This window comes from Quercus suber, unplaced genomic scaffold (genome assembly GCF_002906115.3).
Source record: "Quercus suber isolate HL8 unplaced genomic scaffold, Cork oak 2.0 scaffold_3B, whole genome shotgun sequence".
In the NCBI taxonomy this organism is placed as follows: Eukaryota; Viridiplantae; Streptophyta; class Magnoliopsida; order Fagales; family Fagaceae; genus Quercus; species Quercus suber.
Genome location: NW_027071805.1, coordinates 1,647,988 through 1,660,562, shown reverse-complemented (window position 1 = coordinate 1,660,562; position 12,575 = coordinate 1,647,988). Strand labels below are relative to the sequence as shown.

Here is a 12,575-nt window from a genome sequence, read left to right as displayed (position 1 = left end):
AACTAATTAAAAATTAGGTACCTTGCACTGAATCTCTATGTCCTTGTCACATTGCATAAGTAGTTCCTCAATCCAAAAACCAGTTTAATCTCTTACTCATGGCATTTACCAGCTTGCGGATTACCCACAATGACCCCATTTGGATTGAGACACAAAAGCATAAGAACATTCACATTGGCTTAAATATTGGTTAATCCAACTAAAATTTTACTCACAATCCAAAAATAAAACACAAGCTATTCGATAATTACAAACTAGGCAAAATGTATTTAAGCTATAATACTTGGGTAAAAAAATTACCTAGCATAATTCAAGTATGCATTTGTTGTTATTATTGATAGATAGGATATAATTTCAACTTATGTGTATACTCAACGATGATTACTCTTTATTATCATGCTAAGATACTAATCAATTTATCGTGTAGGCAGAATTTGAATTTCAAATTTCTTATTTAATAACAAAATACTTTATCAATTAAAGTAATTGAAAATCACAGTTCATTATGTAGGGACTCGTTTTGCAGTTTAAACCAAATGGTATGGGATATTGGCTCAATGAGCCCAATACAATAAATTTGTAGAGAATGAGTTCAAAGAACTAGGCCCTCTATCACTTTAACAATGGCTAGTATGGATTCAAAAGATGATCANTTAATCTTCTATGTCTTGCTTACATTTGCATATAATGTTGGTAAATTTCCCATCCAAAAAACACATAGTATTAAAATAGTTCTGCTTTGCAAAGCAATGCCTAACTCATTGTAGCAGACCGTTTGCTCAGTAATCACCACTGTATTTAACTCACTCATGGCATTTACCAGCTTGCGGATTACCCACAATGACCCCATTTGGATTGAGACACAAAAGCATAAGAACATTCACATTGGCTTAAATATTGGTTAATCCAACTAAAATTTTACTCACAATCCAAAAATAAAACACAAGCTATTCGATAATTACAAACTAGGCAAAATGTATTTAAGCTATAATACTTGGGTAAAAAAATTACCTAGCATAATTCAAGTATGCATTTGTTGTTATTATTGATAGATAGGATATAATTTCAACTTATGTCGTATACTCAACGATGATTACTCTTTATTATCATGCTAAGATACTAATCAATTTATGTGTAGGCAGAATTTGAATTTCAAATTTCTTATTTAATAACAAAATACTTTATCAATTAAAGTAATTGAAAATCACAGTTCATTATGTAGGGACTCGTTTTGCAGTTTAAACCTAAATGGTATGGGATATTGGCTCAATGAGCCCAATACAATAAATTTGTAGAGAATGAGTCAAAGAACTAGGCCCTCTATCACTTTAACAATGGCTAGTATGGATTCAAAAGATGATCAAGCAAAAATCAAAACACATAAGATTGAATGAATTCATTGTCCGAGGAGGCAAATTTTAATATAAACCAACAGAATTGATTGCAAGTACAACTTTGATTGTTACAATCCCTCTCTAATTCCCCCCCCCCCCCCCTCCTCCCTTATGAAGGGTTTCACCCATTATATAGCTTCCCTTTGGATCATCTTGACTCTACATTTGTTGCTTATCTAAGCTTTCACTTGAATACTTGTCCCATCAGACATCCTTTTTGACTTTCTGTGAGTTGTGGTAGCCAAGGTATCATTGTTTAGGCGTCTTCTCTACATAAATGCGACTAGAAAAGTAAATGCAGTGCAATTAATGTAGTGGTAGCAATTTTCCCTTAGATATTTTTGAGTTCTTATTGCTTTTATACGGGCATGATTCACGTCTTTATCGAGGGAACCTTCTGGAGGATCACCCAGGTTGTTGGAATACAGATTTGAACTATATTCATCATGTCCGAGGAGGAGTTACTTCTTGGACTCCTCTTCATCTGTTCCTTCCTTTCGAGATTTTAAATTTGAAACTTTTCATGATCATTTGCCTTCCTCGGACATATTCACGTCTTCGGATGAGACCCAAGGCCCAATATGCAATTATGCGCCTCTGTCCCTACACATTATATTATTTAAATATTTCATTGACACAAATTGTAAACTTTTTGTAATAAAAGCGATAGTAATTTTAATATTTTCCTATAAGCTTTTCAATGTAGATGAAGGATGTTCCAACATATATCAATAATGTACTCATAGCGAATTTTGGCTAATTTTCTGTTTAATGAAATCAGTCCATCTTTTTTTTATTTTTTTCCCTGCTATTAAGAAAAAAAAAAGTATTTTGTGTTTTACTTTTTACAGGTTTACCATACTGCCCTATTTTTATTCCTAAAATTACCATTAACAAACCTTGGACCCGACCAAAAATCCGGGAACACTCAACAAACCCATGACAAAGGGTCTTGGTGTTGACCGATGACTATGGAGAGGGAGAGCTAGAAAAGTAAACTGGCCCTAGGGTTAATTAACCCTAGAGTTAGGGGCCTGGGAGCTGGGACGACATAAACTTGACCATGGTTGAGGTACATGGTTAGAGATTGTTGCCTTCGTTTTAGGAATGCACATGGAACATGTTAAATTTGTGATTACTTACATTCATTAATTGTCATTGACAATCTTGCTCTGCGGACCTAAAATCTCTACAGGTACAGGAAGTTATCCAAATTTCAAATTTCAATTAATGTTAATTAATACTTAATTGAATATCACTAATTTATTTAATCTATTTTTTTTATTATCTAATTAATTGAATGCTTGATCTTTTGCAACTTCTGGGATTTTTTTAACTTTTTTACGTCTGCTTGCTTCGTGACGCGTGGAAGACAATTGAATATCAGTGATTTAATATATAATCTATTTGACTTTGGTTTTGACAGTGGGGTAAATGGTTGATACACATTTTTGTAACCCATAATACTCATCGAATTAACACCATGGTATTACTTACTTGTATTTTGCAACCCTAAAACTCATCGAATTAAGTTCGATGTTTGTAACTTGTACTAATTTTCATGTTTTGGTCTTGTTTAAGATGTATACTTGCTTCGTGACGCGTGGAAGACAATTGAATATCAGTGATTTAATATATAATCTATTTGACTTTGGTTTTGACAGTGGGGTAAATGGTTGATACACATTTTTGTAACCCATAATACTCATCGAATTAACACCATGGTATTACTTACTTGTATTTTGCAACCCTAAAACTCATCGAATTAAGTTCGATGTTTGTAACTTGTACTAATTTTCATGTTTTGGTCTTGTTTAAGATGTAATTTTATAAAAAGAACATCACTAAAACACATTGTCTCACAAAAAGGTAGATGCTTTCAAAACATCTTTATTTAATTTAAACAAAAAGGGGTGTTCAGATTTTGAATAAAATAAAAGGCAAGTTGTAAAAATTATCGATATCAATTCCATTGCTTTTCAAAAACGGTTGTATCTTAAGAAGACATCCCAAAGTAGAAAGAATCAACACTATATAACAAAAAAGAAATCTTTCCTCGTTATGAAAAAAAGAAAAAACCAAAAGGTAAGGGAAAAAACTAATTATGTAATGAAGAAACTTATTGAGATTTGATAAATATATATACTTTTATAATAATGATAATAACAAGTGGAGGAGGGAATCATGTCAGGGGTAGGCCTAAAAATCGAGTTAGAAAGCTCTAATCTGAGTAAGCATGTCCTTGTTAGCCCAACTCAATGAAGTTGAGACCTAAACACACAACTTGATATTGGTGAGTCAGGGCTAGCGATCCTCAAAAATATTTGTCTAGGGTCTAAAGTCTCACGACAAACAACCTAATAAGCTTAAGTTATATCATGAGTTGACTTGGTTCTTACGCTGAGACATTCAATGCTAGTACTGGATCCATAAAAGCGTAAGGAAAGTTTAGTGCCCCCGGAAATCAAGATTAAGGTCAATAGAGAGGCATCCCCATTTTGCATGTATTAAGACAAATTTATCATTGTTGGCACTAAATTTAACTTGATTGCCCGTGAGTAGGTCATTCTCGTTCTGCACTTAGATGATTAGTGAGTTTGAAATATTTCTAATTTCTTAGAATTATCCAATCTCACACTACCCTTAATTTGGTACACGTTAAGTCTATGAATCAATATCTCACCCTTTTGACGTTTAGTAAGCTACTTTAATTTGTACTTATTTATTCATTTTATGCTTTAAAAAAAATAAAGAACATTTGATACAAGTTAAATGTATGTGGACAGAAATTCAAAAAGTTGGGCATGAAAAAATATAGCAAAAGAAAAACATCGACACGAAATTTGACCCAAAAAAGAAAAATTCGATTCTAAAAAAATTCATAATGGCCAAAACAATGTATGTGAACCCAATCATTATTTACTTTACATCCACCAAAAAAAAAAAAAGAGAAACCCATAAGCCAATACAATACATGCACCATAATACTGTATCAAGTATCAACGTGATGTTGTTATAAAAAAAAAAAAATATATATATATATATATAAACCGTGATGTAATTTTATTTATTTATTAAATGTGATGTATTTATTTTATAAATAATTTGATAAAGTAGAGAGTGACTACACGTGCTTGAACCGAGAGTAAGACTGAAAAAATATAGAAGTACGTGTGAATTCAGTGTTTAAGATCTGAAGAAGAAGCAGAAACAGAAGATGGAAAAAGAAGAAATTCACCTGAATGATGGCATTGGTCTAAACTTGGACTTTTCGAATCCCCACAAGAAAAAAAAAAAAAAAAAAAAAAAAAAAAAAAAAAAAAAACAAAACCCAATTTAAAAAAAACAAAGAAAAAAGAAAAAAAGAGAAGCTTGTATGTGTCAGTATTGCCTATATGTTTGTTCTGTTCCGTCAAATCCCTCTCTCACTCACATTCACATTAACTCTCTCACTCACTCACTCGTTCATTCATTTGCACAGTCTGGTCGGCAACCAAAAGAAGCTTCAGGTTGCTATAACACTTCAAACATAAAACAAAAACACAAACCTCATCAAAGTCTCATCTCAAACAACACTGTTTCTTTCTCTAACCAAAGTCACAACCTTTCTCTCATTCTCTGTTCTCTCTAAAGAATTGGGTTGAGACTAAAACTCTTTTAGAAGAGTTGCGTAATCCGGATTTTTCGTTATCTTATCTTGATTGAAAGGTAAATCGTAACCGACTCATGACTCTTTTATATCCACTATATAATACACAATATATCTTAAATGTTACCTATGTAATATTCTTGAACGTCTTGTATGGTTTGTGAGAAACCTGCCGGAAATTTTCCATGGTTTGAAGAAACCCAAGTTTTAGAATTTTGTTTTTCTTTCTTTCTGATTTAGTGTTTAGATTTTATCAAAAGCTATAAGTTTCTCAGTGTCTACACACAGACTATTTTCTGTCTGTTTCTATGTTTGAACAAAGAAAATTCTGTATTTTTTTTTTATATATTTCTTACTCGAGCTTTTTGATTGTTAGCAGTGTTCTTACTTGGGAAAAGTCAAGGACTTGAGTACTATAAAGGCTTTGGATTCGAACAAAAATGATTACTGTGATGGATTCTGTGAAAGAAAAACCAATGAGAAACTCCGACAAGGGCTTGGATTCTCAGCTATGGCACGCCTGTGCTGGTGGGATGGTTCAAATGCCACCCATTAACTCAAAGGTCTTCTATTTCCCTCAGGGCCACGCTGAACACGCTCTGGGAGGGAACGTGGACTTTGGGAATTCTCGGATTCCTTCTCTGATTCCCTGCAGGGTCAATACCATAAGATACATGGCAGACCCTGAGAGCGATGAGGTTTATGCTAAGTTAAAGTTAGTACCTTTGAGAAATAATGAATTGGATTTTGAGGATGATGGGTTCTTAGGAGCTAGTGGGGTTGATCAAGGTCAAGAGAAACTTGTTTCTTTTGCTAAGACTTTGACCCAATCTGATGCAAACAATGGTGGGGGTTTCTCTGTGCCTCGTTATTGCGCAGAGACAATCTTTCCTCGTTTGGATTATAACGCTGAGCCACCGGTTCAGACTATTTTAGCCAAGGATGTGCATGGTGGGGTATGGAAATTTAGGCATATTTATAGAGGGACACCTCGTCGTCATCTTTTGACTACAGGGTGGAGTAATTTTGTCAATAGAAAGAAGCTTGTTGCTGGGGATTCAATTGTGTTTTTGAGAGCAGAGAATGGGGATCTTTGTGTTGGGATTAGGAGGGCCAAAAGGGGTATTGGTGGTGGAATTGAGTACTTGTCTGGTTGGAACCAAGAGGCTGCTAATTGTGGCTCTACTTTTGGGGTATATTCTAGTTTTATGAGGGAGAGTAAGGATAGTAGTAAACCAATGGAATTAGGGGGAAAAGTGAGGAATGAATCTGTTGTAGAAGCTGCAACTCTTGCTACTAATGGAAAGCCCTTTGAGGTTGTGTACTATCCGCGTGCAAGCACGCCGGAGTTTTTTGTTAAGGCCTCTGTTGTGAGAGCTGCAATGGAAATTCACTGGTCATCTGGGATGAGGTTTAAAATGCCTTTTGAAACTGAGGATTCCTCTCGGATTAGCTGGTTCATGGGAACCATATCTGCTGTTCAGGTCGCCGATCCTGTCCACTGGCCTGATTCTCCATGGCGCCTTTTACAGGTACTGCATACCTTGACATTCATATTATGTAACTAGTTTCTCTGTTTATTAAAAAAAATATTTTATTTTGTGTGTATCAGCTAATAATGTGACTTCAAGTTTTTGTGCTTGTTCATAGAAATCTTAGTTTCTATATTGGAATGGTTCGTTTTATTGCATGTCTCTGCAAACAAATCATATATAAAATAGCACACTTTTGGATTTATTGATTATCTTTCTTTGATTATAAAACCTTGAAATGTTCAGTGAACAGAATTCATACACTGCTTTGCTTTAATCACAGTGATGACTAGCCATATCTGTTTTAATTATTTGTTTCAGATTAAATGGTTGTTCCTTATGGTTATTGAATTTGGTCGATCATTCTAAGACTTTTGTGCAAATGATCTTCCCAGATAGTACCCAAAATTATTGTTCAATTGTTGACACAGGATATTCACACGCGTAATATTCAACGTATGCTAAATCTGAACAAGGAAAATTCCTAATTGTGTGAAGTAAATAGACTTATCTCTTCATGATTGTAGTACATCCAATGCATCACTTAATACATTGTTGTCCTGCCCTGCGTAGTTTTTCTTGTAGGCTTAAATCAGGTCTTATTTAAATGAATTATTTGCTTCTGACAAATTCCTTTCAAAATTCTATCAGGTCGCATGGGATGAGCCAGATTTACTCCAAAATGTGAAGTGCGTCAACCCATGGTTGGTCGAATTGGTATCAAACATACCAGTCATGCATATACCGACATTCTCACCACCAAGAAAAAAGATGCGGCTTCCACAGCAAGCAGACTATTCCCTAATCAGCCAATTCCCAATGCCTTCGTTTTCCAACAACCTCCTTCATACCAGCAGCCCCTTTTGTGGATTTTCAGACAATATTCCTGCAGGCATACAGGGAGCCAGGCATGCTCAATTTGGAATATCTTCAGAAGATCTCCACCACAACAACAAAATGCACTCAAGTCTATTTCCAATTGGTTTTCAGCAACTTGATCATGCTGCTACACCTAGAGTCCCTGGTGGCAACTTTATTGACCATGCTGAAAAGAATGATGCATCTTGCTTGCTCACAATGGGGAATACAACCCAGAGTATGAAAGATAACAATAAAGTAAAGGCGCCCCACATTGTATTGTTTGGTCAACTCATCTTCACTGAGGAGCAGATTTCTAAATGCTGCTCTGGTGATACAATTGGAAATAGCTCATCAGATATGAGCCCTGAGAAGGCGGCAAACTTCTCTGATGGCTCTGATTCAGTGTTACATCAAAATGTTTCATTGGAAAATTCTTCGGATGGAGGGTCTCCCTGGTACAAAGATCACCGTAATAATGATCTCGCTTTAGAGCCAGGTCATTGCAAGGTTTTTATAGAATCAGTTGATGTTGGTTGGACCCTAGACCTGTCCAGCCTTGGTTCATATGAAGAACTGTATGTAAAGCTGGCCAAAATGTTAAGGTTGGAGAGTTCACAAATACTGCTTTACCAGGATGCACTAGGTGCTGTTAAACACGCTGGAGAAGAAAGCTTTAGGTATTGAAATCTGCTTTCTCTATTCACCAATTTTTCTTGTTTGGCATTGAGAGATTTTAATTGGACCTTACTAATTATTTTTTTCTATTTTTATATTTCTTTGCAGTGAATTCGTGAAGACAGCAAGAAGGCTAACTGTTCTTACAGATTCAGTCAGTGACAACATTGAAAGTTAGCAAATGAGTAGCATTTGTTTATTGTACAGCTGAATTATCAACTTTGGTTGTTTTGATTATCACCTAACTACTCATGCTTTGGAGAGTTGTGGGAAATCTCACTTCATCCAATTTTGGAATATTGTAGCTTAGTTTTAGTTGTTTCCAAGAAACAAGTATTCTATTCATTTTGATAAATGCCAAATTCCATTCTGCAAATTCTTGGTTTTACCTTATAGTTTCTCTTGAAAATCATATAAATACATGCAATATAGCAAAGCCCTTTTTCTAGTAAATGGAGCCAGGTAGATGCTAAATGTTGTTGAGTATATTCGCTAGGGATTGGAGTAACTTTGTTTAAGATGACATTGAAAAAAATTAGTCTAAATATAGAGGGAAAGTCTTCTGTTCTTTTATCCAAGTTCAATGACATGTTGAATTGTCTAGTGGTGATAAATTTTGTCGTCTGCTTCTATGCATTGAAAAAACACAAAGTACTAAGAATGTAGGGTCCTTGCAGAGATAAAAATATTCCTCACATGTTTTGAGTGCAGATAAAAACACAAGTACATTTTTTGTTTTGGCTGTTAGCAGGATTTACCTCAGCTGGTTTACTTGTGTTTTTATCTGCACTCAAAAAAATTGTACTTGTGTTTTTATGTACTTCAGCTGATTTTATGCATGAAGACTAGTGCATACTGTATATTTTCTCTTATACATTGTTCCTTTTCATCTGCATGTTATTATAGAAAAATGTTAAAAAGTTATTATCAATCAAAACTTACAAACTAAATATATGTTTGAATTAATTTTTTGTGATTAGTGACACAATTTATAGTATCATTAACATAATATAACCTAGCAGCGATAACTGTCTTTACATGGACCACAACCAAAAGGAATATGCTGCAAATTTTGGTTCATGTCTCATCAATTTTTTATAGGGCAATAGAATGGCAGACATTGATGCTTTTTTCTCACCCATTGGTAAATCCCAATTTGAGACGTGTGGGGTTCTTCTTTATCACATTGAAGTGTCATAAGATGTCTCAATGAATTGTTTTAAAATTTGTTGTGTATAGGCTATAAGATTGAATCCCATTACAGAACAAAATATTTCTGTTAAGATCATGACATGGTATGGGTCATTGGTCAACAAATCCGTAGATTGAGGCATGAGAAGCGAGGCACTAAAACCAAAAATCTACTCAGAATTACTTTGCCAAAGTCAACAAAATCCTACTCAGAACTAACAACAATTTGCTAGGTCAAAAATACATTACTGGCCATTACGTAACCTCACACAATATTTTAGTGGCAAAGATCCTATCACTATTCAGTATTTGATCACCTTGATATAAAAGATTTGGTTCTTACACTTTTGTTTTGAACAATTACATCTCGATTTGATAAATCACACCTTATGATAGTTTTTTTTGGTTAAAAAATAATAGACACAGTTTGAATACAAACTTGGTTATAGTTTAAGGATATAACTCTCACTAAAATAATTAACATGATTATATTCTAAAAATCTAATTGTTGGATTGCCTATTCTTTGTTGTTTTAACACACACGTTGAATTTCATTTCAATTGGATATTATTTACTATTCGATTTGTAAACTTATTTTTTTATACATAATTTTAGACTACAAGAAAATGAAATTTAAATATTTGATTGATGAAATAGCTATTTATCTTAGAATTTTTTAAAATTTTATAAGCGTGGATGATAAAAGAAGAAAATTTAGTATAATTGTGGATTTGTCACATTCAATAAAAAGATATTTAGTGGAATTTTAGCCTTATGCGACAATCAAATTTATTGCTAAACTTTGTCAAAAAATAATGAATTTTATAAAACTAAAATATTAATGAGTTTAATCAAGTGATAAAACCTAAAGCTCAAGGGGTTAATTGTTAATGTCAAAAGTTCAAGCACTCAAGTTAAAGAACTAGGGTAACATTTATTAAAAAAAAAAAAAAAACCCTTTTTTTCTTCGGTCAAACTTTCTTCCATTAATTAATTAATGATTCAATTAAATACTTTAACCCTTGCTTGCTTATAATATTCCACATCCATTGTAGTACTAGTACATTTAATACTATCTCCCCCACTCTTTTATTGCAACGGTTAGTAAACCTATAACGCCTATTGTGACGAACCATGTGTTGTGCTTTAAACTTAATTGGTTCTCACATTGCAAAAACAAGGGATTCATTGTGTCTCTATTGAATCAAGAAAATATGTTTAATTTACTATTTGCACATTCAAATTTTTCTAAGTTTCGAAACATAGTAACTCGAGTGGTTTCACAATTTCAATGTCACCTTGTTGAATAAACATGATTTTAGCTTGATTTCATAAATGAGACAAGCTTTGAAACCCTCCCTAGATGAGCTTTAATTTTAACAAAAAATAATTATTATTATTATATGAGTCTCTCTCTCTCTCTCTCTCTCTCTCTCTCTCTCTAATAAGTCATACCAAGCAGACAAAGATTCACAAGTCAAGGAATGCCTTGCCTGGCCCTAGACACTTTCATTGAAGGACCTATCCCTAGTATAAAGTATTTTGTGTAACATGTTGGAAGCAAAAAATATTTGCAAAATTAAGATGACAGACAAGACACACTCTCTGTCCGTGGAAATGGGATCAATAAATAATTAACATTGACAAGTGTGATTTAAAAATGGAGTTTTTTTTTTTTTTTTTCACTATAAATTAACAAATCCCCAAAGTAATTAAAAGAATATATATATTGTGACGAACCATGTGTTGTGCTTTAAACTTCATTGGTTCTCACATTGCAAAAACAAGGGATTCATTGTGTCTCTATTGAATCAAGAAAATATGTTTAATTTACTATTTGCACATTCAAATTTTTCTAAGTTTCGAAACATAGTAACTCGAGAGGTTTCACAATTTCAATGTCACCTTGTTGAATAAACATGATTTTAGCTTGATTTCATAAATGAGACAAGCTTTGAAACCCTCCCTAGATGAGCTTTAATTTTAACAAAAAATAATTATTATTATATGAGTCTCTCTCTCTCTCTCTAATAAGTCATACCAAGCAGACAAAGATTCACAAGTCAAGGAATGCCTTGCCTGGCCCTAGACACTTTCATTGAAGGACCTATCCCTAGTATAAAGTATTTTGTGTAACATGTTGGAAGCAAATAATATTTGCAAAATTAAGATGACAGACAAGACACACTCTCTGTCCGGGGAAATGGGATCAATAAATAATCAACATTGACGAGTGTGATTTAAAAATGGAGTCCCCCCCCTATAAATTAACAAATCCCCAAAGTAATTAAAAGAATATATATATATATATATACACATATATACAATTAAAGAGTTAGAAAAGAAAAAAACTATCAAACGGCCAATTAAAAAAAGTTTTTAACCATCCAATTAAATAAAGTTTTTATGGAAAAAGAAAAAAAAATTAATATTTTGACAGTTTTTTTCATTTCTCATAAAAGTGATATCAAAACTTTTTAAAAATAGATTCTTAACCAATGCCTCAACGGAACTTGTTAACATTTTCCATATAAATATATAAACTATCAAACGGCTTTGCTATTATAACAAGGTCAACCATGCCACCACGATGTTAGAGGCAATTAACAAAAGAAAAATGTTATAGAATTGAATTTTACTAACTTTCTTGACAGACACAAAGTGTTGAATTTGAGAAGTGACTACAGATTTCAATGGCTTGGATCCGTGTTACACTGCTCTAACATGTTTATTTTAGTGACTTAGATCCAAGAATTTTATAGATATGTTCGTGGGTCAACCGAAAAATCTGATTTCCAACATGGGAATTCGAGCACTCCAACCTGTTCTCCAATCTCTTCTTTCTTAATTTTAGTGACTTAGATCCAAGAATTTTATAGATATGTTCGTGGGTCAACCGAAAAATCTGATTTCCAACATGGGAATTCGAGCACTCCAACCTGTTCTCCAATCTCTTCTTTCTTATTTTTTATATGTAATTACGGATCACAAAGGAAAACAAACTTAAAACATGGAGCATTGAGACCAGTATTATCTACTATTTATTCATTCTAAGTCAACTCACAATTTTTTTATAAAAAATTTCGTCAACTCACAAATTGTCAAACATCATTGTGTTTTGTATATATTGTTTCTTGGAGATATTGTTATGAAAGATAAAATTACAATGAACAAATTGGTAAATGGATAAGAATCTAAAAATTCGAATAAAAGAATGGAGACATGAATGAGAACTTAAAATTTCGTTTAATGGTTTTTTTCATGAGCATCTGT

At 33.2% G+C, this 12,575-nt stretch overlaps 1 protein-coding gene across 1 annotated transcript; it reads left to right on the top strand.

Moving 5' to 3' along the window:
- The first annotated feature begins 4,726 nt into the window (after nucleotides 1–4,726).
- On the top strand, nucleotides 4,727–8,487 carry LOC112009273 (auxin response factor 18). The gene is made up of 4 exons (XM_024041608.2): nucleotides 4,727–5,102; nucleotides 5,423–6,575; nucleotides 7,227–8,113; nucleotides 8,220–8,487. The coding sequence occupies exons 2-4, from the start codon at nucleotides 5,484–5,486 to the stop codon at nucleotides 8,287–8,289; spliced, it is 2,049 nt and encodes a 682-aa protein (XP_023897376.2). The 5' UTR covers nucleotides 4,727–5,102; nucleotides 5,423–5,483; the 3' UTR covers nucleotides 8,290–8,487.
- Nucleotides 8,488–12,575: the final 4,088 nt, after the last annotated feature.

Excerpts from the sequence above, each read along its gene's own strand:
- LOC112009273 (XM_024041608.2), top strand. The coding sequence starts at position 5,484 with ATGATTACTGTGATGGATTCTGTGAAAGAAAAACCAATGAGAAACTCC. Across the intron at positions 6,576-7,226 it reads CTCCATGGCGCCTTTTACAG|GTCGCATGGGATGAGCCAGA; the intron begins GTACTGCATACC and ends AAATTCTATCAG. Across the intron at positions 8,114-8,219 it reads GCTGGAGAAGAAAGCTTTAG|TGAATTCGTGAAGACAGCAA; the intron begins GTATTGAAATCT and ends ATTTCTTTGCAG.